The sequence below is a fragment of the Betta splendens genome, chromosome 16 (genome assembly GCF_900634795.4).
Source record: "Betta splendens chromosome 16, fBetSpl5.4, whole genome shotgun sequence".
Taxonomy (NCBI): domain Eukaryota; kingdom Metazoa; phylum Chordata; class Actinopteri; order Anabantiformes; family Osphronemidae; genus Betta; species Betta splendens.
In genome coordinates this window covers 10,333,165-10,358,743 of record NC_040896.2, presented here as the reverse complement: position 1 = coordinate 10,358,743, position 25,579 = coordinate 10,333,165, and the positions used below count along the sequence as shown (strand labels likewise).

Here is a 25,579-nt window from a genome sequence, read left to right as displayed (position 1 = left end):
GAAATAAATAAATCTGATTGCTTATAATTGTATTATGACATTCTGTGAACTGAAAAGATTCACTAAAAACACAACTCAAAAAGAGAAGTGACAAATGTGGACAACATTGTAAGAGGCATCTTATAAAAACAGCACATTATTTGTTAAGTGTATGCGGAAACTGAAACAAAGAGATATTTCTATTAGAATTTTAGATTTGAACACAAAGAAAAATATGTGAAATGTACCAAATCTTTAATATTTCAAAATGCTTTAAACGAACAGGCAAACAAAGAAAGATACCATGGCAATAGCTGTATTGTATCATATTATCTAGAACCAGCTGCAGGACCTTAACAGAACATTAGAACAAGAACACAGGAATATTATTTCTTATTCACAAACTGAATAAGTCATCTTACAGCTGCTACTGCTGAGCTGTTAAGATGTCTAGTCATCATTGTCTGTTGATTTGAAATGATCTTCATCAATGGTGGAAAAAATGTGCCCCTCATTGCTCAGGAATTCCACCGCCTGCCTGTGAAAGCCACAACAGAAAAAACTTTTAACAGCGTGGAACAGTCTACTGTGATCATGGGGGGGCTCACATTAACCGACAAAGCAGTCCCACCAAGTAGAAAAATTAAGACTTTAAGTTTCTTACTTGATGACGGCCAAGCTCATGCCACTGAGTCTTTGCTTTAGGTCCTGAATGCTGATGCCCTGTGGGTCTGGGCAGCTTCTTATCAATCTAAGCACCTAGAAAGAAAAAAGTTAAAAAAAACTAAACTAAACCGCTCAACTCATGAGAGTCCACATTGCGAAACCCTTCATGGGTGGTCTTTGTGAGTTTGTTGTAGTTAACTTTGCATAGTTTGAAGGGAAAGGAAGTGCAGTGTATGTGTTTGTAAAATGTTGCACCACATCGTTCTCACATTCGAGAACAGCTTTTTTTTCTAGAGGAATTATAGGCAACAGCATCACAATTAGTTTTAGTGTAACTAAGTGAAAATCATGCTACTTAGAAACGTTGCTTCTCAGCATGAATTGCAATTCCTATCTGCTACTTTTAATTAGTGTGGAGATTACTACATTACTATAGAAGCTTGAATGTTCGTATCTCACCTGGTTCTGGTTTGCACTTAAACCATTGTTAGCCATGTCAGCAGCACCAGAGTAGCTGCCTCCCATGTTCCCCATGCCTGGTCGTGACATGACATTGACATTCATTCCCCCTCCGGCTCCTGACTGAAAGAGAAACAAAATTGCATTTCTTGGTAATGAATAAAAACAGTTTCCCTAAACAGATATGTAATGACTAAAATGGGAAACTAAAAAATTTGACTCTCTTCCCTTTAATTAAAAATGGTGACAGAAAAAAATGCTACATGTCAAAGGGTTGTTTTTATTTAACATTTTAATGTGTAAAGCAATAATGGTTTCTGCACCAGGAATAAGACTGTACAGTTTTAATAATTTGCTCTGAAACTAAACAGGATACAGTCAAACACCAGACACAATGATTAAGCATGTGTACTGGCGAGACAAACCTACACTAAATTCTTAGGAACTGATAAATAACCTGACTTCCTCACTTGTAACTCTGTTACAACCAGGATTTTTGCTTTAGTTGGTCTCACCATGGTTTGAGGTTTACTGAGCACCATGTGTGCTTGGACAACCTCCAGCATATGTGATGTAATTTCATTCATGTCCTCTAGCGGCCTGACGCTGAATGCCACGAGAGATCTGTGATTCTGTGACAGGAAGACAAACCCATGCTGTGAGTCATTTGTATAAGAGATGAATTTACAAGGTAAAGTTAAGTTCTAAGTAAAATCTACCATCCTCAGGATGTGTTTCAAAAATAAAACGTGCAATGCACCACAGCACCACAGCCTCAAATCAAACAGAAGTGAAATTCATGACATACCAGTATAACACGTACTGTACATATATATGCATGATCGTACAGTGTGTTTGAATTTTACACAGAAAACACATTTAACTCACCTGAAAAGAGCGTAGATTTCCAGAGACTTTGACATATGTGCCAGGAGGCAGGACAGTGCTGTCTACACTCGGGTCCTAAACACAGCAAAACAACAAAACTGCTAAGAAGAAAAGACACTTGGCTTTGCTACCGGCAGCCTCTGGATGGGAGTGGTAAAAGTAGGTTTTATCTGGCTTATGGCAAGTACAGGACACTGATGTGATTCTTGGTTTTGCATTTTGATTCATGCTGGTATATCTGTAACTAGAACTTATCAGCTCATTTCATTTGTTAAATGCATCTGTCAACTGATGTCAGTTTTATGAAGTCACACCTAAAACAACTTTACAGTGGCTTAAAAATAAATAATGTGAACAGGAAACCACTGAAAATATGGGCCTTTAGACAGAGTCTGTGTATTTTTATACTTAGCTCACTTACATAGAACCCAGTTAAACACAAAGTAAAACTATGTTGACTGACCTCTGTGTCTACCCACTGCTTCACGTCCATGGGTGCACCCGTCATGTCGTCAACCTTGTACTGGATGTTGGTCATAGATTTATCTGTGCTTCTGATGACACCCACAATTGTAACCTATCACACAAAGTATTAAGACTCATTACACATTTAAATGCCTAAATAGATATTATATTAGTACTATAAGTACTGTTCTGAATTAAAACTTGACTTCCACATTTCTACAGACTGGCATTAACATGTTTTAGCTTCTTCTTGTTCAAAGAATGTTAATAACCAACTTGTTTTATTTAACCAAAAGTAAATTAATTCAGACATTTTACTGTTTTTTAACCTGTATATTCCCAGAGTCAAAGACCATGGAGTTTGTATTGTGTAGGATTACCTGGGCAACTTCTACATCTCCTACTTTGAAGGACTCATCTGCCTGGGAAGCAGACATCAGCTGGGACACTGTGCAGGGGACTATTTGTGAAGCACGGGTTCTCTGCAAAAGATACGCAAGTAGGGAGCCAAAAAATGTTATAAAAAAAAGTTATTTTTTAAACAAGTACAAAATGTAAAAAAAAGCACACCCCTATCATCTACTAATACTAAAAAGTCAAATCTTAATACCAGACTAAGCACAAACAATTACTCTTTTTTAAAAACAATTCTATATCCTTTTGACCAGATGCCACAGCAGTAGTGACATCTGGCTGTTGGACTGATAGACATCCTAAAAGTGTACAATGTGGATAATTAAGTTAATTATGTATATACAATCAGATCTGAATCATGATTTGATCTTCGCACTGGATTGTGCAGGACTGTGTGTAAAGGGGAATACTAGATCAAAAATCTTTTTGATGTGTTTGATGTAATGGTAATTTTTTGGTTGCATTACATCCGTTTGTTTCCTGTGTGCTATAAAGACCCCGTAGTGTAGATTTCAGTACAGACCCCTTTCTTCTCTCCCCCCTGGGATAAGGCAGGTGATGCAAAACCTCCTGGAGACTGAGTGTAACCTCCGACCATACTGGACTCACTGTAACCACCTGTAGGAAAACAAACGGGACAGTGACAATAAAGGATTTGGAGACTTCAATGCGCCGTGCTCCACATGACATAATGCTCTTAGCAATCATCCAAGGCACAACAACAAAAGAGGAAAGTCAGTTAGCTTGTGTCCAAGCTAACGTTAGCCGCATCCTGACAACGTTACCGGGACGACCAGATGGCTTCAACACAATACAACACTGTGGGCACTAAACTCACCCTGATTCCACATGTTGACACTTTGTCTTTAAGTTAATAAAATGTTATATAAGCTGTTATTCACAGTGTGGAGCTGATACAACAGCCGTATACAGATCTGCAGGATTCTTCCCTCAGAGGTCCCGCGTTAAACTTGACGTAGTGCGCGTGCGCATTGCAGAAGTCCCGCGAAAGCTACTGAGGAAAGCGAAGGTCGTTACTCCTGGTTATGGTTTGACAGGCTCGACCAGCATGGCTGTGCGGGTATTATTACCGCCCGTGTCGCTGTCATTTGAAACCTTAACTCTTAGCTACCAAACTTATGGTGTCGGTATGTAAGCTATGGATGTCATACTCACCTTGTTTGTTGGAGACATTCAAAATCTTATGCAACGTAGCACCTGGCAGACACTTCCCGGGGAAAATATTTATAAGTGGGCGGGAATTCGCGGACGTGCTGCCTTAAACACCGTCGGAAACATTAACTCTCCTATATCGTTACATTTGTAACCTAGACTAGAATATAAATTATTGTGGACATTTTATTTTAAATCTTGGCTATAAGGACAAATACTTTGTGTCGTATGTAATATTTCGTCTACAGTTAAATTAATATTATATAAACACAATGGTGTTTCTGTAAAGTACATGCATCATACCGTGTAGGTCAATGTGTCACAGTACGTTTTATTCCACCAAATACGCCGTGACAACATTCACATAGCTGCCAAACAAAACGCAGTTATACATGTTGCGAATCGCATATTAACGCTGAATGGTCTTACTCCTGTCTATCATATAAACATGAGCAAATAAGCAACTATAAATACAGAACGACAACTGCTTTTTTTTAGCCTACTAAAAATAGTTCAGAGAATCAAGCGCTCAGGTGTGTGTGATACCTCTATATGGGATTGCATAAGATGTTTATATAATCCCGCATCATACAGGTTTTCCCGTCATATTCTATAAGTTTACATTACTGTGGGCGTGATCGCTGTCACTGATCTGATTATACAGCGGTTCGCACGTTTGGCCATTTATTATTGGTGACATGCGGCTGCTATAAGTTATCTAAAGCAGGCTGTAAATGCTCGTTTAAAATAGTATCAGAGCCACTTGGGAACAAACAGCTGCACCGCCTCTAGCTGGGTCCTTCAGTCTTACCTCTCTTACCTCGACTTGACTTTTGTTTATGTTTATGCCTGAAAGAGTTCAACATGTCGGCGGTAACGCTGCTCCTGTCTTTCATGTTGTTCGGGGAGCTTCTTGCGCTGTCAGGTGGGTCATTTCAGCATTTTTCTATCACCGGGCTTTGCAATATTACATTTTTTTTAATGGCTATGGCCATGGATCAGGGAAGACCGTTAACTGCCCCATTGCGCATCATTTGTAAATCCAGGGAACTTCTGGCACATCACGGACCTGCACTGGGACCCATCGTACGAACTAAAGGAGAGCCCGGAGCGGGTGTGCGCGTCCAGCGGTAATCGACCTGCAGCCCACGCGGGGACGTACGGAGCCTATGACTGTGACTCGCCGTGGCACCTGATCAACTCCTCTATTTACGCTATGAAGGAGATTTTACCAAATCCAGACTTCATCGTATGGACAGGGTGTGTACCAGTGTTATAATAACGATAAACATTTAATTCGTCCAATTTATTTATATTTTTCAAAATAATATCTCGTGTAGTAAACGTTATTTTAGCTTTGGCCTCAGAAACAATTAGCAGATTTCTGGCCTTTTTCTTGAACAGCATTTAATCCTTAAATTGGCGTTTTTCTTTCCAGAGATGACACACCACACGTATCCGATGAGGATCTGGGGGAGGAGAAAGTGCTCCACATTATCAGCAACCTCACTGACATTATGAAGCAGGTTTTCCCAAGTGTGTAGAGTATTCAGTGGAGAAACACTGGAGATCACATTTCATTGTGTACTTTTGTACTGATTCGTGCAAACGTTTTATCGCTGCCTGTTTTAGACACTAAAGTGTACTCTGCCCTGGGAAACCATGACTACCACCCTAAGAGCCAGCTTCCTGCAGGTCCAAACTACATTTATAACAAAACAGCAGACATGTGGCAGGACTGGCTGGACCCAGAGTCCCGCAGAACTTTTAAAGAAGGTCAATAAAGCTGCAAATACTCACAAGCAAGCACAACCATTGCATTCAAAACATCACCATCTAATGACATATGATTCAAATTATGCATGAATTAAGCAAATTCGTCATGAATTCTCTGCAATTTTCCTCTGTCCAGGTGGATATTACACAGAGAGGCTGCTGAATCGAACAGGTTATAGGGCACTGATCCTGAACACTAACTTATACTATGACCAGAACAGGCTGAATCTGGACATAAGCGACCCAGCAGGTCAGTTTAGCTGGGCGGACCGGGTCCTTACAGAGGCAGCCAACAACAACGAAAAGGCAACAAATCCTTTTTAATCCCTTTGCAATGTCTGGTTTATGACTTTGTCCAACCATTATATATATTATATATATTTTTGCCTACTCTACATTGGTTTCTCCTTCAGGTGTACATAATTGGCCATGTTCCCCCAGGCGTCTTTGAGAAGAAGAGAAGTAAATCCTGGTTCACTCCAAAGTTCAACCAGAGATACATGGAGTTGGTTCAGAAGCACCATTCCGTCATCCTCGGCCAGTTCTTTGGTCATCATCATACCGACAGCTTCCGCATGTTTTACAACCCAGAAGGTAGAGTCAGATTATGATGAGCCTGCCACCAACAAGCACTATTCTAGTTTTAAATCAGTGGTGGTTCTTTGGTATTCTTTTCATGATTTACACTGATGGTCACTAAATCAGTGGGGACTGCCTTGGGTTTTTCAGGGTCTCCTATCAGTGCAATGTTTATTTCCCCGGGGGTCACACCCTGGAAGACAACACTTCCTGGAGTCAAGGATGGAGGAAACAACCCTGGCATTCGTGTTTTTGAATACGACACACAAACACTTCTGGTCCAAGTAAGTCCAGACCCGTTTTCATTTAAAAATTCATATTGACATGGGACAGCTGCAACTTTTATACTGAGAGCATCCACTACAACTGCTACTGAATACCTGTGCTTCACTCAGGATGTGGTGACCTACTACCTGAACCTGACTCGTGCTAATGTGGCGCGTGGACAGTGGGAGAAGGAGTACCGCCTCACAGAAAGCTTCCGGGTGCCTGATGCCTCCCCGTCCTCCCTGCACCAGGCTCTGGAGCGCATCGCCAACAGCAACTGCTACCTGCAGAAGTACTACGAGCTCAACTCGGTCAGCTACGACCTGACGGAGTGTAACAGTGACTGCCGTGTGGATCATGTGTGTGCAGCCAGAGCGGTCGACTTCTCAATGTACGAACGCTGTCTGGAAAAGGAAGGAGCCGTCGCTATTCATGCAGGGTTGCCGCCAGTCCTCTCTGTGGCTTTAGGCCTGGTTGTGGCCAGTCTGCAATGATCATCTCGATATAGTATCACGTACACTGTTTATCAGCTACTATTATGTTTTGTATTAAGACATCTATTATGATCTGAGTGAAGGAGTAGATACAGTTGAGGAGAAACAAACAACCTTTGGTCTTTGCAATCTTTAGTGAGGCCTCGTTTATTGCTCCTAGTTTACCTGGGTTTACTGGCACGGGTTCGATCCTTTTTACGGTCAGCGGAAAAAGTGCAGTAAAATCCAGACAAATATTTTCCTCGGCCCACACTTTGCTTTTCAATACATCTGCATATCTTTATTAACACTAGATATTACACAATTGTACTCATTAATCTGTTCAGGGCTGCACTGCAATCTGTCGCTAAACATAAGAGATAAAACATTAAGAATAATTGGATTAGATTTTTTTCTATTACCAGTACCTCATGTAAGTAAATAAATGTGATGCATCAGTGATTTATAGAAACTTAAGACAACTGAGGACAACAGTGTAAAACATTATGAAGAAATGTTATCAACATAGGTGACAGATTGCACAAGCAAGCGCTGAAAGTTCAAGAAGTATGATGATTAGTCGATAAAACCACTCTGTTCACATGATCAGGACCTGTTTAGCAGTTGTGAAAGGCTGCATAGCTGAGTTCAGCGCTTTGTTGTAGTCTTTGAGTCCCACCTCAGCACAGGCAGGGGCTGTCAACTTCCCCTGCTGAATGAGTGAGCACAGTTCATCCAGCATTGATCTAAACGCTCTTCCGTCTAAAGATAAACACAGTAGAACGTATCATCAAATTGCGTTTATAATCTTTATCATGACTATAAACAAATATCGACTCACCATGTGAATGATCCTTCTTCCATTGTGTAACCCAAAATCCCCGAACCTTCACATCTTTGAAAATGAGAGCACTCTGGAGAGTTTAGTAAGAAGCAGCAAGAGAAAAAAGTAGTTTGAGTTGGATGAGAAGATTGACGTTAATCTATAGTAAATCTACAATCACTGACAACAGAGGAAAACAGCAGACATAAAGCATCTATGGTCTTACCACAGGGACTGTAACTGGCTGTTTGGACATCCCACCGTACGTCACCATGGATCCTCCGACCCTTGAAGAAATTTTACAAAATATTAAAATTTATAGTCACATTTTTTTGCATAGTAAGATTATTGAACACTTAGGGTATTTGAAGTTCTCACTTTAGATGACGGAGCAGTTCTGTTGCACTCTTGCCTCCAACTCCATTTAATGCAAGTTTAGGCTTTGGACAGGTCTATAGCGACACAAACACAATGAGGCTGCACTCATTTATAAATAGGAACATATGTTGATGTATTTTCACATTCACACACCTTAAACAATTCCTTCATCTCAGGCCGTCTCAGTTCCTCCTCTTTGATTACATGGCTTGCTCCTATGGCCTTAAGCCTTTCACTGAGCTGTGAGAACTCTGGCCTTTAAAAGAGAAGTTGACAAGAATAAAGAAAAATACTCGCTGTGAGATATCCTGTTAGAGAGCAAACATCAGCCTTGAACTACATATACCTCACTATCTAAAGTCAGGAATAGCCTAATAACCTTAGTCAACAAGCGCTAAAAATCAACTTTTTACATGTTGTCAAGTCTGACTAACCTGTCTCTAACTACGTTGATAGTGTTTATTCCCTTTGCTGCAGCAATCTGTATGACAGCCTGCCCAACTCCACTGTTGGCTGCATTCTGAATCACAGAATCACCTGAAAAACAACAGCATATTTCTTTTTACTGTTTGGGTTTGTATGTCCTGCTTTTATGAGGTATATGCACTTGTGGGGCTTTAACTGTGTGTAGACTTTCGTCCTACAAATGTTAACGCTACCTGGTTTAAGATCTTCAAAGTCAGTGAGCATCCTGAAAGCAGTGCAGGGGTTTACCCCCAGCGTGGCAGCGGACAACAGCGGAATGTTATTTGGTACCGCAATCACATCATCCTCAGCCAGGACCGCTTCTGTCCTCCACGTCCCTGCTCACAGAAACATATTCATTCATATTAAAGGCATATTGATGGGAGCTGCTGATGTAAATCACACGGTAATGTACCTAGACCAGCATCTCTTGGGATGACCCAGTCTCCTGTTTTGAGGGACTTCACCTGACTGCCCACCTGCACCACCTGACCTACTCCTTCATTGCCTCCAACCGCTGGGAGGTCAGGCAATATTGCATAAGTGCCTGAAAAACATCCATTACATTACTATGTTGGTGTCATTAGTGCAGTGCAGCTGTTATGACATATATCTATGTTATGAGTGTTTGTGTCTGGCTCATGGTTACCTTGAATCATGTTAATGTCAGATGGGTTGACTGGCGCTGCCAGCATTTTAACCAGGACACCCTTTGACCCTAAGGAGGGTAGAGCTACGTCCTCCAACCTGGCAACCAGAAAGAAACCCAAGTACATGTGTGCACACATGAGGGCAAATGGTTCTGACCGAAAGACTCGGAACTTGAGCGATGAGCTTAATTAATTAACTGGACACAACATTAGCAGTTGGGCCGTTACTGACGGCCATGACTGCCGCACACCCTCCGACCTCTGGGGGCAGCAATGACGTCACGGGGGCACGGTGCACAACAACAAAGCAAAGAAGGAGCCGCTTTAACATTAACGCAAGCGGCGCACATGTATTATTAGTGCTTTATGTTCTATGTTCATAGGTTTATTATGTCCGTCAAAAGCAGTCACCAGTTTCTCAGAGCTTTATCATGTGGCAAGTCCTGGACATTTGCTAGCTAAGTATATTAGCAATACATATCCTGGTAAAACGACATTCATTGCTTATTGTATTAGGTGGTCTTACTGGACGACTTGGCAGGGATCTCCGTGTTTTCTGTGTAAAAGAGCCCTGCATGTTTGTGCCGAAAGCCCAGCTGAATGACTGAAGGGACAGACGTTAGCATGATCCCTGTGTCTCGGCAGTTTTAAAAGAGCCGCTACGAAGCGTCTTCTGCACAGCGTCCGTGTGTGGAGCGGCAGCCACATTGCGAAGGAGAAATTAACTTCCAAATCGTGCAAGGATCGTCACTGTGCAGGAATATTCTTCATAGGACGCATGGCTTCAGGTAGCAAACCGCTCACTGTGCGGCCATATTGGATTGCATGTTGTTTGAAAGAGCGCCCCTGGTGGCTAAGCAGCGATGCTACAAGGAGTTAAAGGAGCTTCGTCAGTAAATCCGCCTCTTGTGCGAATGTAAAACGCATTTAAAAATAATGCATGATGACACATTTGTCTCACGACTTATAAGGAACTTCTATTCAGTGCCGCAATACACAGTTTACTGTAAATGACTGTATAATTAAGAACAAATTAAACACATCGCTATTAATATATTTATTAGGAAATGGAGCAGATTTACATATAGAAACATTATCACAATAATACTTTGAAAGGCCTACATGCTGCTCAAAATCGACAAACTAACCATCAAATTGTCTGAGATCAAGATAATTGTAGTTTTGTGGCAGTAAACATTCATACATTCATCAGTAATAAATGCACATTCTTTTGGAAACAGCTCTAGCCATTAACCAGATAAGATAAAAACATCACAAATTAAATGGCTGATGGTCACAAACAAGATGTACCACGAGAAGGGTCACATAAAGCACATTGTGATAGCGAACGCTTTAATGTACTTCAAATGTCACACGTCTTTTGATTTGCAAAAGTATATCTAACCCATCTAACACCTGACATATAACAATAACACACCACTGAGGGGTCAAACAGGTTTGTTGCAACCAGACCATCTGTCATGGACATGGATCACCAAAAAATACTCCAAACACGTTTCTTCAACCCTAAAAATTGTGTTACAATCACTTATAAAGGTTTGACACATGAGGTATTTAGTGTTTTTCAGGAATGGTAAAAATCCTGGTTGCACAAATTGATCAAAAGTCAACCTGCGTGTGTCCCTGTTCAGTTGAGTGTTCAGGTGAAAGGATTTACTGGCACTGCAGTCACAAGTGGTACATTCAACCCAAAAATGCAAAGAGACGTAAACCATTCCACCTAATCAGAGTTCTTACATTAACAACCTGTGTGTCCTTTCATATCCTGAGAGGTTTCTATCAAAACAGTGTTTGCATATGTAAACTTTGAACTTGGAAAATGTATATAGACACCGCCTGTTTGAGTATTACATAATCCGTGACACATTCTTTTTGTCATAAGCACTGATAGTCTGGGACACTAAGTATCAGCCATGAACTGAGATGAGACTACCCCAGATTATACACTACTAGCCCCAGTCCCTTTAACAACATTCTACTACATCCCCATCTACAACGATTATAGAGGAACAATACAATATTAGTGGAACATTTTTGATATCATGGCACGTTATGTTGAAGAGAAGAAAATATAAACATTAGCATACTGGGTGCATGTAAAGTTGAGTCACAAAAGCTGGTAAATACCAGTCTTAACTGTTTGGCACCGTTTGCAATCGTTGCTTCTTGACAGCAATCTTCGTATTGTGTTGCCTGTGAAGCCAACTTTTACTTTGGCTCCCTACTCATATGGGTCACATCACGCAGATGAGTGTTCATTCCCTACTTTCTTTCTTTAGTCAACACTCCTCGACTCCTTCCAATCAATCTGAAGTATTCCCTGAGATTCCAGATCGGCAGTTCCTGAGTTGAGCCCAGAGGAGTTTTTTTAAACCTGCAAATGACTGTGTGTAGTATAAGGAAATCTAAAAAAATATAACATATAACATATGGAACATATTAAAAACGAATTTAACTAAATATAAAAGATGTTAATGCATCGTACACATGATTAGTGCAGAGTAACATTGCATTGGTTTTGGCATAGATAGGAATAATAACAATAAGCCTCTTTTCTGAAAGGCTCATTTAGTACAAAAATATATAAAAAAATCATACAAGGCAAAAGAAATAAAAGAATCTGTTAACGTCAGTCCTCATAATACTATGTACCTGTACACTATGTACTGTATGCTGTCTCTCTCTGATGATGCAATATATTACTGTAATATTATAGTCGTACTGCATTGGATTATTAAGGACAATGATCTTTCAAGCACATATGTACATAAGTGATACGAGCGACTCGATGTTACCTAATTTATTTGACTCATATATCAACTTATATGACTGAATGGAGTCCTGAGTGTCTGGTGTCTAGTTGAACATTCATTGCTGAGAGGCTTCAACAAAGAGCAGAAGGAGGAACTGCAGCACTCTTTGATGAAAATAAATAAGTAGTTTGATTCTTAAAGGCTTTTAGAATAATTTTACATATATATTAATTGGGTGTAAAAGTCTCATCAGCTTCTCCTGTAAAACGGGAGTAAAATGCTGAGCTAGCTAGTCCTACGTACTCCTCCTCGCAGGCTTGGTGTTCCTGAACTATTACCCTACTAAGGGTCATAGGGAGGTAATGTCTTAAATAAACTACCTAGAAATGGATCATACTAGATAAAATAAAATAAAAACACCAGCCTTCCCACTGGCAACATCATGTCTGATTCTGCCTCATTTAATTCAAGTATTAAGAGGAGAGCTAGCCGGACCCCTCAGTAACTCAGTCCAGATCAAGTATCTTATGTCATGGAAATGCATTGGTTTAACATTTGTTGGAATTCTATTAAATCCACGTTGAGGTTATTGTGAAGCAGACGTTTGTCACACAGCAGCTAATAAACTCAAACCACACGGAAAATGGAGAGCTGATTCCAGAGGAACTTGACACCTGGCTCGACAGTTTTGCTGCTCTCCAGGTTTTTAGGCTGCTTCAAGGAGCCAGTCTAACAATCTGCATTATCCTGCTGCGTAAAACCCAGTGTCAAGTTCTTATTTAGATTATTAGAACTAAAAATGTTAATCTCTGTTCAAAATACATTCTCCAAATCTGTATCACGGCTGTATTCAATTCGACAGACTAAACATGCATCAATGAGGTAGACCGTGTACCTTTATGCGGCCAGCAACACACTGAATGTAACAATAATAAAATGACAAAAAAACAAAGAACTCTGACCAGAACCTGGCTTCTGCTTCTGGTCTAACATTCATTTGGCCCCAGGAAACTGGATGGTCAACTGCAACATCAGCATAAGCCAATACATTGCCTAAAGCTATACCCTAAAACCTGCCCCAGATGAACCCACCCCTGTTTGATATGTAAACGAACTCTCATTCTCCCTCAGGGGCGCGGCCACGTCTCTGCCTTGTCAGCCGGGGAGGAGCAGGAAGAGTCTGAACAGTAAGGCAGGAAATTGTAGTTCTGTACTTGATAAACTGTTCCAAAAACTGAGGTCTACAGGTCCACACACACAAGAGAATGCTGATTCTACAAAAACCTAATAAGATAATCCAACATATGGCGTCGCTCACGACCGTCCCAAGCCCCTCAACAGCAGTGATTCACATATAGAAAGCGTCCTGAGTGCAATAATACAGCAGTATTCCTGAGTATTGCTTCAAATCAAAAAAAAAAAGACTAACAAAAAGAAAAAACCGTGAGCAACATTCGTCATGAGAAATTTTCACCTGAGCTCGTTCCAAAGGCAGCTTTAACAGGTGGAAGGGGATTGTGTGGCCCGTCCCTCCGTCAAAGCAGTATGATTGGCCTCTGTGCTTGGCTGGCGTCGCCGTGGCCCCCCACCCCCCCACCTCCTCGGTTAATCGGAGGCCTTGGGGGGCAGTGCGCCGTGGCTGTGCTCCTCCTCGTCTCCTTTCACGGAGGACGGCTTTCCCTGAGAACCCGGCGAGGACTGTTGTGCTTTGACGGGGCAGTTGGCGACCATGTGCTCGATGCTCTGGCAGAAATGGCACTTTTTGGGCTGGGGCGGCAACTTGCACTCTTTGGCGTGATGGTCCAGACCTCCGCAGTTGTAGCACCTGCGAGAGCAGAAAGCGTTCAGCCATGTTAAAGGTGTATTCAAAGTGTTGGGATGCCAATAAATGCTCTGCAAAAGAAAGACCACTGTTGAACTAGGCTCAAACATCCAGCAATGACCAAAGCACATTTTTGAGTGAAAGGCGCGTTTAATTTGCACCTGTTTCCCACTAGATGGCAACATTTCACCTGGAACTTTAGCTGCGTTTGATGAAGCTTTGCATTGACATTTATCCACGTTTGTATATGGTCAAACTGTAAATCAAGCTAACAGTGTGTCACTGTAAACCTCAAGTAGCAGGACTTGGTGGACTTTTGATTACAAATCACTTCGAGTGATGGAACTAAGACGTCCCTTTCATCGGCATTGAACTTTACAGGTGAACGTTCTCTGGGTCAGTGGGAGCTGTCCTCCGTTTGCTCATAGGAACTATGGAAGGGCCACGCGTGCGGGGCTGGAAGACAGATGGGCGGTGGGCGTGAGGCGGGCGGCCTGTGCCACGCCGGCGCGCCTGCCGCCATTGTGGCAGCTGATGAGGGTTGCAGCGGGGGGTCAGCGAGGCTTTGTGGCAGCGGCCGTTGGGGTGGTGTCAAGGTCTATACTGTCAAGAAACGGGACCTCCCTACATCAGCACCCGTCCGGAGGGAAGGGGAAGTGGACCCTTTGTCTATAAAAACTGCAGCAATGACCTCTGAACCCTGACCCTCTAACCCTTTCTCCTCAGTTCTCTAACCCCTACCTCCATTCCACCCCAGCCCCCAGCTCACTTCCATTTACTTGTAGGTAGTTGCCATGGCAACAGTGACCTTTCACCCCCTTGCCAGGGCTTTTGCATCTGTTATCAATTAAATAGAGAGGAACCCTTTTCCTCCCCATTCATTCATATATGTACGTATGAATGTGGGAGTGATAAACTCTCACTCTGGTCTATAAAATATGAAGAGAACATGACATTATTACTCGTACGGCAAAGCCGGAACCCTGTGAATACACTGCATTGTTTCCTACTACTACACAAACCCACAAACCAGCATCTTGGGTTGCACTGTGACAAAGCTGGAGAGCGCGATGTCCTTGTCCAGCGACGTCCAGTGGGAACGGAGAAACCACGGTGAAGCTCGCGGGACTGTTTGAGGTCGTAATGATCTCTGCTCTCACACCAACTACTCTCTTGCTCTAATCACAACTGACAGGGGGGTGAGGTTGATACACCTCTAACCCCACACAACATTGATATTCAAAGAATGACCCACAAATCAAAGGCCCTGTAGCTGTTTTTACCTCCACTGGGACCAGGTTTCCCTGCTGCTAAAAACCTGTGCACTTCTGGAGAAAACATTTGAAAACAGTAAAGAACTAATATATTTTATTGCATTGTTTTCTCTTAACTGACTAAAACAGGACCTGGACTCATATTAGTTATACTATAAGCATCATGTACAGGTTCAGCTAAAAGTTGGTACTTTTGCGGGTGCATTTATGAGATATTTATATTGTAACACCGTCCTAGAAACCAGCACTCATTGGTGAAATTTCTTGCTCCTCCTCCTCTGAGGAGAAGAAAATGCAGCAATTATGAACTTCAAACATAAGTAGATTAATATTTATGTCAGTCAATTGTGATTTTTTAAATTTATTAGTTTGGTTTAGGACTTACAAATCATGTTAGAGAAGAAGGATTTGAAAGAGAGGGTGTGTGGGTGTGAATTCACTTGGGGTCAGCAGATTTAAACAGTTATTGATCGAGGTCACACGTCAAGCCTGCTGCTCTGACCCTTTCTAGGGTTAGAGGTGGGGGTTGGGGGCAGAGGAAGAGGAAGGGAAATAGGGAGAAACTATATACCACCAAATACCATTGTGCGTTTGATACAAACTGGACACAACAATGATCTAGTGGACCTCTGCGTTATCGAACAGAGGTTCCTTCAGGTTGTGTGACCCAAACTCCTCCAGATGTGCTTTAGATTGTTTGCAGATAAACTTCAGATAAGTGTTTATTTGCAGGGTGAGAACATCTGCATATCTCTGAGGCTGTTTGAAATCCCATTGTATTATGTGCAAGTCTGTCAAGTTGTTTTATCAGTTGTTTTCACAGGATTTTCCATCACATTCAATATTGTTTTTTGATAACTAGTCCCCTTTTTATCTAATGTCATGTCTGCAATGAAACAAATGATTTTACTCTGGATTAGATGGAGGCAACCATTAACCAGCAGTCCTCTGGCTTGATATAATGACAAGCATCTGAAGGAGTGATTTCCCCTCTTCTCTCTGGGTTCATCTCTCTCACCTGTCTCCTTTTGAGCGTCTCTTCTGCACCTTCTTGCCTTTGGGTCTCCTCTCACTGCCCACGCAGTGGACGCCGCCCGGTCCTGTAACCCGCTGCGACTCCAGGCCCTTTGACGACTTCTTGAAGGTGAATTCCACTGCCTCGCCCTCCTTCAGGCTCCGGAAGCCTTCCATGTGCAGTTTACTCTGAAAGCAGCCACAGGGAGACGTCTCAGAACTGAAGTCTGCGATTTTAGGCACCATAACATGAATCAATGTGACCATGTCTCTTATTATCAGATACACCTTAGTGACATTTTTCATATCATGTGTGGTCATTTCACACACACACACACACACACACACACACACACACACACACACACACACACACACACACACACACACACACACACACACACACACACCGACTTACGTTTTCAGCCAAGTAAACTGTATATTTGACCAAGATAGAGGCACCAAGCTAGAATATTTCCGGTTTCATTCACTCTGACTGCACATCTTGCGATGGCCTGATGGACCGACTGCTGCTGGAGACAGTTGCCCTTCCAGCAGGTTCTCCATCGTCTTTACAAAGACCTCTCAAGCTCTTTTCGGGTGAGTCTTTTGGTCACCTCACTGAAAAAGGCCCTTCTTTAATTGGTCTCTCGCTTTCGGCTTTAGGATTCCTCCCCCCATGTGACAATCATGAAGGTCACTGTCCCCCCTGAGAACCCCAAAGCTTTGGAAATGCTTTTACACCCTTGACGCTTGCTGTTCCCACTCTACCCAGCATAAAAGGCACTGTTGCCCTAATGCTGCTTTGTCCTTTTTGCTGTATTTGAATGGTAAACCTGATGAGGATAACCTTCAACCCATCCCCCTCAAGAGGAACAGCATTCCACACTCCTGCCCCAACCCCCATGCCTCTTCCCACCCACATTACAAAGCTCCACTAACACGCTGACCACCATCACCAGCCCTAAACTGCAGGATGCAGTGGTAAGTGCTCAGGTTGGGGGTGGGGTGAGAAGGCAACATGGCTTCTCTTGGAGGCTGGGGGGTCAGAGGGACATTCTTTGCATAGTTGTTTGGCAGAAAGCCGTTGAAGATAAAAGTTGAGACAAGGCACAAATGACTGCTATCTTCCTTTGACAATAGTGTGTGACATCTTTATGATGTTTCAATTTATTTAGTTATTCTCAGTGGTGAATAGAACATGTGTGTGGTATCTACCTGTGCATTCAAGCAGCGCTCACCTGAAGCCCCCTTTCATAAGGCTCTTGCCCGCAGCTTTAGCATATTACTAGGAACATGTGTTAAGTGGGGTTGAATGAGGGGAAGGTGTGGTGTGGTTTTGAGGATAAAGCTGTCAGACTGGCAACGCATCATGGGAAACCCCTCTGTAAAATTCCCTTCGGTTTAACAGCCTGATTAAGTCGTCGAGCGTTAAAATGGGAGAAAAGCTTGTGAGAAGGCAGGTGTGACATTAATGCTTAATTAGTTATAAGCAACACTTCACCTGGACTCACTTCTTCTAAGCTAAGGTCTATGATGGGGACCACCTGGGTTCTCCTTTAGGAAAGAGAATTCTTTGGGTTAAGGCAACTACTATTTTGTCCAGTCCCGTAACATTTGAACAACTGCTATAAACACATTTAAGCACGGATTGTGATCGGTGGTGCGTTTGTAGGTGGAGGGGGTTCCTACAGAATCATGATCAACGGTCCTGAGGTTACGGCGTTTTAAGTGTAGTCTAATGTAAACTCTGGTAGTGAAGTCAGGCAGAGGAAGACATCAGAACTGAGACTGACAATAGCAGGACTGTGGCGGAGACAAAGAGGGGCTCGGTCATGGCTGAGGGGTGCTCCTTTCAGTTGCATGGCCCCATTGTCCACCTGCACAAAGGCCAGTGTACCCTGGGAGTTATTTTCCCTGACACGCGGCCTCTAATTTTAGGCCTGAGGTCTGTTACGCTGCCGCAACCGCTGCACATCCATCACTGACGCGTGTCTAACATTTCCAGCGACGGAGATGGAAATAAGCGATTGGTTACGCACCCCCTGTGAACACAATGACACCAACTGTAGCTTTGAGGTTATTGCTTGAATCGTTGTAGAGTTTCTGCATCCGTTCGATCAGCTTGACTACATGATTGGTGGATGCTGATGCAACATGTGATGGCGGTTGGCACTCGAACCTCATACCCCCCCCCCCCACCCCCTTCTGAATTACTTTAATTCTCTCCAAACAGTACCAAGATTTCCTGAAATGACTAATCGAGTAGCAGCTTCCTGTGTGTAGTCAAACAATATTTCGGTTACAACTGCTCCAGAGCATATAAATCTCTAAATGCATCATCAGCAGCAGAAAAGCACACTGCGTGAAGGCAGAAACGAGTAAGAGCTGTGTGACCGCGAGTGAAAGGCGCTGATAGGTACTTTATGGAGAACGCCGACCTGGTGTCACGCGGACAAAGACCTCGACTCGAAATAAAACCGTGGAGTCCCTTTGTTCTTCAAAGCTACAGTAAAAAAGAAGCGACCACCGCACACACAGACAGCAAAGAGCCTCGTTTTATGACAGGATCTGTGAAGTGAATGAGCAGCTTAGTGGGGACTCCTCTCATTCACACGCTAAGCCTTTATCTTACGAGGTGGCACTGGCATGAGAAGGAGTGAAGCAACCCCCACCCCCCGCTTCCATCAACACATAAAGGTAGATGAAGGCTTTAATTAAACCCAGGCAAATGAACAACGGAGCCAAGTGAGGAGTCTTTTACAAGAGCACCGGCTGTAGAACGACGTGAATGGACACATTCATCAAACGGGGACCATCTCTCATGTCTCAGGTAGAGAATCCACAAGATATGTGACATGAAAGAAACCGCCATCTTGGGTAAATTGCCTTTATAAAGATGAGGTCAGTGTCAGAAAAGGCAGACGTGACAGACATGCAGTCGTCATTTGCAAACTGAATTTGTCTCATGTGGATTAAGCGTAAAAGGCCCGTTTTCGTCCATTTGCGTGCCAGTGGGACGCTTCACACACTCAGATGCATAAGTTAATGAAGTTGAGTTCCGCCGTTGGCCCCGTGCGGCCGTGGGAGTGCTCCTACCTGGTGGACGAATACGTCGACCGGTTCGTCCAGCGGGACTCCCTCCCGGTTGGTCATGGACAGGAACCCGAAGCCCATGCGCACGTTGAACCACTTACACACGCCGACCCCGTGGAAGGACGGGGACTCCTCGGTGCTCGGCCCTTCGTCCTCCTCGGTCTTACACACTCCTGCAAAGACAAGTGTAATCTCACAAAACTGCAGCTCCTAGTTTGGAAGAACAGCGTTTTCCCCAAAAACGCAAATAAAAAGAAGGGAGATCTCGCAAAGTTGAAGAAACTGGGAAACGCTTCTTCGTTCTCCCTCTCACGCTGTCGCATCTTTCATAGATACGAATCGATGAAGCTAAAACAACACCAACAAGCGCAGGTTGGTTCGCGTAAAAATCCGTTTAAAGCGGACCGAACACCGGTTTCACCCAAACCTGACGCACACGCCGCGAGTTTTGCGCTAAATGAGTCGTGGCGCTGCGCGGCGTTTAATGCGATAGACACGGATTGTGCGTCGCGCGTGCGAACCAGCCTCCGAAACGTGCCGCTACAATCACACCGACAGTTCAGCGGCACAAGAAAAAACAACTTAATCAACGTGGTAGAAAAAAAAAAACTCAACCTGGGAAATCCTGGTTAGAAACGGAGCCCATGTCTTCAGTTCGGTTGAACCTTGAGTCAAAATTAGCGGCCGAGCTGCAGTGTCCCTCTTCCCCTCAAGCTGCGTAATCCTCACAGATCGCCACTTTCATGCAAAATGCTTTGAAAAGCAGAAGCTGCGCGGTGAGAGGGACAGCAGGAGAGGGAGGTAAACAAAAGGGGGCTGGCAACCTATTCCCCCTAAACAATGAGGGGTGGGGGGTCACTTTTTGCTCACGACCCCCCCCCCCTAAAAAAACCCTCCAAAACAATGCGAGGAAACCCTGCCCCTCCAGAAGCCACTTAAACCATCCCCAAAGAAACCTCCCCAACAGCTCCCAGCGTACCTTCTGCCATGTTCGTGGGTCAGTGGATTCACGGCCGCTGCGGCGTCTCTCTGTCGGTCGCTCCCCCGTAGTGGTCAGCTCGGGTGGTCGGTGCAAATGACCAGCTCACGTCGGCGTACAAACCCCCCATCACTCTAGGTCACGTCCACGTGATTCGCAAGTACAGTCCCCAAGGATAGACTGCATTTTGTGTGACGGAAGGGCCCAAACGTGGGGAGCGACAAACGTCGATAATAAAAGCTTTATAATAGTCTTATTATAAACATTGAAATTAGAAATGCGTAAATTGCAAAGCGTTTGATTGATAATAAATAGTTAAATTGTTACTTTTTGATAACACTAGTCTGTGTGTTTCTTTGTGGTTTCTAAAGAAAGGGACGCACCGGCCTGGCCCTGCACAGCACAGGATGCGTGCACTCCAGTGAAACCAGCGAGGTGATGGGTTAAAGTGCAGGAAAACCAGCGGACTCCAACAACTGGGAGTAAAAGCGTGTTTGTGAAAGCGGCCCCAGAACAAGGTGACAACACGAAGCCAAGCCAAGCTGTTCAAGCGAACGCGCGGATCGATAGTGATTGATCACATCATGTTAGGATGTTGACTCGTGTCCTTGTGGAGTGATGGATGAGTCAAAGACGGGGAAAAGTAATGATTCAAGCGATGCAAAGCGAAAGAGTTTAAGGCCGATAGAATAAATATGTTGTTTTATATTGTAAGGAATCGAAACTAATAGAAAATACATTTAAAAATTAATTTATTAGAAAAGTTAAAAACTTGGAAATGCAGGTGGCCTTTTTACAGCTGACACGAAATAGTAAATATGAATAAGATATAAAAGTAAATTAGGACCATTTGTAGAATAAATAATCTGCTTTTAAAGCTAATTAAAAATACACATATATATTAAATAGTTAATGTAACATGAAAGAAAAATGGTTATTTGAATTACTGAATTCTCTGTGGATTTCAGACTAAATATTCGTAACCATTGAGTATTTTTTATGAATGGAAGCTGCAGCTCCACCCCCAAAGCGCCGTAAACGCGCCCCGACTGATGTTTGAGGTGACTCGTCGTCTCACCACCACACCGACCCCTTGCGGCGTCGCAGAACGCTCAAACGTAAACATTGTTTCATGTCAAAAACGGTTTTGGCACCGACCACAGAGCTGGGCTGCAGCTTCTTGGCCTACAAAGAAAAGGTTTATGAATACGAGAAGCTTGTTTTCCATGAAGCTGGTTGCAAGAATTGTAATGAATGTTTTGCTTAACACTTATTATTTTCATTCTGACATTTGGAGATAGTTTTAGAATTTTTAGAAGCTCATTTTGAGTCCAGAGTGTAGAAAAAAAAGCTATCGTATTTAAACTGACACAGGCTTTACTTCATTATTATTCACTCAGCTATTCACCAAACATTTAATTTGAAAGCAACAGACGTTTGATTCTATTTCTTTCCTATTCCGTTTGCTCTTCTGATGATGACCTTTTAATGCCAGTCATGCTTTTAAAAGCATGATAAAGTCGGCGACTTCATCTCGGATTCAGTAAATGTAAAGTTTGAAACTATTCCAGGGAGACGTTATTGAAGGTTTCGTTTTATCGTGGCCGTCACCTGAAAGCAGCATAAAGGTGCCGCGTGCTCGATAATGTAGCCACTAGATGTCGTCATACATCTACGTCAATTAAAGACAAACCAGAGTCAGACAAACAACCTAATGAATGTAACTTTAAGATAATATTTTTGTCAGCTCATTTATGCATCTGTAGCTTAAAGAGTCCAATCTAACCTGGGTTGGAGGTTATGACTGACCCCTAAGCAGTTTTAATATGACTATTACTTTATCTTCAAACTCTGTCTGTGTGCAATGGTCTGCAGCCGGTTGCAAATGTACTTATCATTGACCAGACGTTTCTTGTCATTATAATAACAAAATGCACAGTTGTCAACTAACCAGAGGCTCAGAAATCCTTCTGACATCACCGGAAAGCCTCGCTCCTGCAGCTCGACACCGGGCGTCTGCCTGCGGTCAGATACAGACGAGGCTCTGCACAGAACCTGCGAGCAGCACGAGAGAGAGAGAGAGAGAGAGAGAGAGAGAGAGAGAGAGAGAGAGAGAGAGAGAGAGAGAGAGAGAGAGAGAGAGCGGGAGAGAGAGAGAGAGAGAGAGAGAGAGAGAGAGAGAGAGAGAGCGGGAGAGAGAGAGCGGGAGAGAGAGAGCGGGAGAGAGAGAGAGAGAGTAGACAACAGTAAGTGAAGCGTCTTCAAGGGACGACACCGGGAGCATCCGCACTGGGACGCCACCGAAGGCTCAGCGTCTCCGTGTGTGAGTTGACAAACGCTTTGTTAAGTGGGAAGTTGCGGCTCAGCAGAATGAAAACACGAGGCTGCGGGAGAAAGTAAGGAGATCTCGCAGCCAGCTGGTTGGCTGGTGTTGCCGCGGATGGACTGCAATCATGTAACAACTTTCAAGGTTTCCGGACGAACACGATGCTTTGAGTCGTAGTTTGTTTGGGAGGCGAACGGTCGTCTGGGAGGAGGAGGAGGACGCAGATAAACGACACGGAGCTGTATTTTTCTGCCCCTGGTCCCGATCGCGCAGTTTGTAGCTTCTGCTGCTCCAGACATGGCAAGACTCCGGAGGAAAGCTTGCATTGCCCTGTTTCTCTTCACGCTATTCGTCTTCGGGACCATGATGGGGCTGAGGACCTTAAAACCCTTCGACGCGTTCTCGGATTTCGCTCCGGGCTTGGAGCTCCTTCCGATGACGGGGGGGAAGACGGACCGGCGCTCCGTGTCCCGTGGCACCACCGCGTCCCCGGGTCAAGCTCGACCCGCCGCCAGCGACACCAAAGCAATGTTATCCAACGCCGGCCCCGAGGGCACGGTATTTTATGACGTGCATATCTTTTACTACATCTGGTACGGGAACCCGCACATGGACGGCAAGTACATTCACTGGGACCATATCCTGGTGCCACACTGGGACCCCAAGATCGCATCCAGTTACCCGAGAGGGAGACACATGCCGCCTGAAGACATCGGCTCCAGTTTCTACCCCGAACTCAGTCCGTACAGCTCGAGGGACCCGGACGTGCTAGAGTCCCACATGGAGCAGATTGGAGCGTCCGCTGCAGGTACCGTTGTTTGCAGAATTGTGTTAAGAAAAATAGCTGAGTGCTGAGTTTTTGCGCACGGCAGAGGCGCAGAAATGTGGCTCCACGCGCAAAGCGGCCTCACGTTGAGCCGTGGTGCTCAGTTTCAGCACCACAGATCCAGCGGACAGCTCCCCGCACGCTCAGCCGAACGTGTGCTGCCGCGCGCTTCACTTCACAACTCATAGTGACCTTACAGTGGGATCAGCTGAGTGAGATCAGCCTGGATCCAAAATATTAGCACAATTAAAACATTCAACTTAATGTAATTTATTATTCAGTTTCACACCAGAAAAAAAAATGAAATGAACCAATTTGTCATTAAGCATTCAGTTATTAATTCAAATGTCAGAAATGTGAGAATCAATAGCACAGTAGGATTGTGTTCAGTTTAGTCAGATTGTCTATTTGCAATTTAGATGTCCCGAAGGAAAACCTTTTGTGAGACAGCCAGCGTGTCACAACAATGAAGCCATGCAACATTAAACAACTTTCAGGTGTAGAAGAGTATATGCTATAAACCCACAATCAAGTTAGAGAAGCGATTTAAGACGAGACAGCAGAGACCTGGAGCCTGGTGTCAAGTATCAGGCCTGTCTGTTGAGCCACCGGCAGCCAACACCTGATAGTCCCGCCTGTTTCTCTGATGCTACTGGGTATGTTACTGTATAGCATCCTGAATGATGAGCAGGCTGCCTCTGCAACCTCCCCACCTTCACAGATGTTTTATGAGAGGCCTTCGTAGTTAAAGCAATCCATTTAATATAACACAGACAGCCAGTAAGCAGGTCCACTTGTGTCCGATTCCCATCTCACTTTACAGAGGCCTCTGAATGAAATTAGTCTCAGTGGTGGCAATATTCTTAATATACAATAAATAGTTGAATACTGTAATGGTTCCCACAGCTCCACAGATATGATTTTAATGGATTTGCGCTGAGTACATGTCCATTGTGCCAGATCTCTTCTAGTGTCAGGCTGTGGCCAATATAAAATCATTCCTGAGCCAGCGATTGATCATGCAGAAACATTTCTTCAGTGGAATTTGTGAGCCGTCATGCAGTCATGTAGTGATATTACATAATAATATTAATTTAGGGACTGTTTGTTACAGTCGCTAAATGACACATGCAGGATATGGGAATTCGGATAACAATCCAGCATCCTCTACACGATCGTAGAGGGATTATTCAACTGAACCACACACATTTGTATGTCAGCAGACAAAAACAGAGATGGAAGCAAAAAGTGCAACAAAGGAATACAAGCAAACAGAAAAATGCCAAAAAAGCAAAACAACCACAAAGAAACAACCTTTCTAAAAATCCCTATAGGCCTCAACGTCCCTCTGTTTGTCAGGGGCATTTTAACATAGCTGGGCCTAAAGACCCATTTTTCCCATTATCTATCCAGACAAAAAGCATCTTACCACAAACTGTACCTGTAAAGTAAGCACTGTAATTACTCTAATGGATTATCAGGGCAGAAATGTTACAGCACGTTCAATAAAAGTGCAACTGACTGTGGTTGTTCCTTGGTCTCCAGTGAGCCTGTAAAACTGCGTTAAGGGTTTCATGAAAACTCCACTGGAGATTAATGAGAGCAGAAGTTTTTCAACACTTTTGTTCTCCTCCTGTGTAGTCAGCGTTTCCTACATACAGCATGCAGTTCATGTGTCATTTCAACAATGCGTTAGGTGACATTTTAAAAGGTTTATATACCTTTTGAACTTTAGTTCTCAGTAGGAGATTCGTACTATTGCATTATCAGGGTACAGGATGAAGTATGAGCCTGTGTCTGTGGTCCAGGATGGATGATGACGCTCTTCTCTTGCCTCCAGGAGTCTTGATTCTGTCTTGGTATCCTCCTGGCCTGGCCGATGACAACGGGGAACCTGCGGAAGATTTGGTACCAGCTGTACTGGAGGCTGCATATAGACACAATCTGAAGGTAAATCAGTGCATTGACTGTGATGAAATTAAAAAAGAGAGTTCAGACAAAATGGAATGACGA

The 25,579-nt window shown here is 43.6% G+C and overlaps 5 protein-coding genes across 10 annotated transcripts in view; 2 read left to right on the top strand and 3 right to left on the bottom strand.

Annotated features, from left to right (window-relative positions):
* Positions 1 to 217: 217 nt before the first annotated feature.
* rpa2 (replication protein A2) lies at positions 218 to 5,003 on the bottom strand. Of its 3 annotated transcripts, none has more exons than XM_055503261.1 (9): positions 4,865 to 5,003; positions 3,395 to 3,489; positions 2,838 to 2,939; positions 2,456 to 2,569; positions 1,993 to 2,067; positions 1,620 to 1,736; positions 1,105 to 1,227; positions 644 to 738; positions 218 to 517 (listed from the first exon to the last, which is right to left on the bottom strand). In XM_055503261.1, the coding sequence occupies exons 1-9, from the start codon at positions 4,938 to 4,940 to the stop codon at positions 430 to 432; spliced, it is 885 nt and encodes a 294-aa protein (XP_055359236.1). In that variant the 5' UTR covers positions 4,941 to 5,003; the 3' UTR covers positions 218 to 429. The 3 variants fall into 3 exon arrangements, with proteins under 3 accessions (XP_055359236.1, XP_028985480.1, XP_028985482.1); XM_029129647.3 differs by having other exon boundaries at positions 4,856 to 4,994; XM_029129649.2 differs by lacking the exon at positions 4,865 to 5,003 and adding an exon at positions 3,710 to 3,865.
* Positions 4,830 to 7,173, top strand: smpdl3b (sphingomyelin phosphodiesterase acid like 3B). Its single transcript, XM_029129645.3, has 8 exons — positions 4,830 to 4,969; positions 5,091 to 5,304; positions 5,483 to 5,580; positions 5,677 to 5,820; positions 5,957 to 6,126; positions 6,234 to 6,414; positions 6,550 to 6,683; positions 6,795 to 7,173. Exons 1-8 carry the CDS (start codon positions 4,909 to 4,911, stop codon positions 7,158 to 7,160), a joined length of 1,368 nt encoding a protein of 455 aa, XP_028985478.1. The 5' UTR covers positions 4,830 to 4,908; the 3' UTR covers positions 7,161 to 7,173.
* A 240-nt stretch (positions 7,174 to 7,413) lies between these two features.
* mecr (mitochondrial trans-2-enoyl-CoA reductase) lies at positions 7,414 to 10,305 on the bottom strand. The gene is made up of 10 exons (XM_029129646.3): positions 9,982 to 10,305; positions 9,455 to 9,552; positions 9,221 to 9,352; positions 9,000 to 9,143; positions 8,775 to 8,877; positions 8,494 to 8,596; positions 8,341 to 8,414; positions 8,189 to 8,249; positions 7,981 to 8,053; positions 7,414 to 7,901 (listed from the first exon to the last, which is right to left on the bottom strand). The coding sequence occupies exons 1-10, from the start codon at positions 10,161 to 10,163 to the stop codon at positions 7,738 to 7,740; spliced, it is 1,134 nt and encodes a 377-aa protein (XP_028985479.1). The 5' UTR covers positions 10,164 to 10,305; the 3' UTR covers positions 7,414 to 7,737.
* Positions 10,306 to 10,497: 192 nt separating this feature from the next.
* lin28aa (lin-28 homolog Aa) overlaps positions 10,498 to 25,579 on the bottom strand; it is a 19,720-nt gene continuing 4,638 nt past the window's right edge. Inside the window, exons 2-7 of one of the 2 annotated variants that reach the window (XM_029128530.3) lie at positions 25,288 to 25,460; positions 22,366 to 22,469; positions 20,051 to 21,599; positions 19,439 to 19,608; positions 16,344 to 16,528; positions 10,498 to 14,054 (exon numbers count right to left, since the gene is read on the bottom strand). In XM_029128530.3, the coding sequence (XP_028984363.1) occupies positions 13,835 to 14,054; positions 16,344 to 16,528; positions 19,439 to 19,608; positions 20,051 to 20,081 (606 nt within the window). In that variant the 5' untranslated portion in view covers positions 20,082 to 21,599; positions 22,366 to 22,469; positions 25,288 to 25,460 and the 3' untranslated portion in view covers positions 10,498 to 13,834. Of the gene's footprint in view, positions 14,055 to 16,343; positions 16,529 to 19,438; positions 19,609 to 20,050; positions 21,600 to 22,365; positions 22,470 to 25,287; positions 25,461 to 25,579 lie in introns of those variants that run through there. The other variant, XM_041067627.2, reaches the window with a different exon arrangement.
* Positions 22,666 to 25,579, top strand: part of LOC114842724 (glycoprotein endo-alpha-1,2-mannosidase-like protein) — a 13,446-nt gene continuing 10,532 nt past the window's right edge. For all 3 annotated transcript variants that reach the window (XM_029128527.3, XM_041067626.2, XM_041067625.2), the window contains exons 1-2: positions 22,666 to 23,548; positions 25,407 to 25,516. In XM_029128527.3, coding sequence (XP_028984360.1) covers positions 23,038 to 23,548; positions 25,407 to 25,516 — 621 coding nt within the window. In that variant the 5' untranslated portion in view covers positions 22,666 to 23,037. The remainder of the gene's footprint in view (positions 23,549 to 25,406; positions 25,517 to 25,579) is intronic.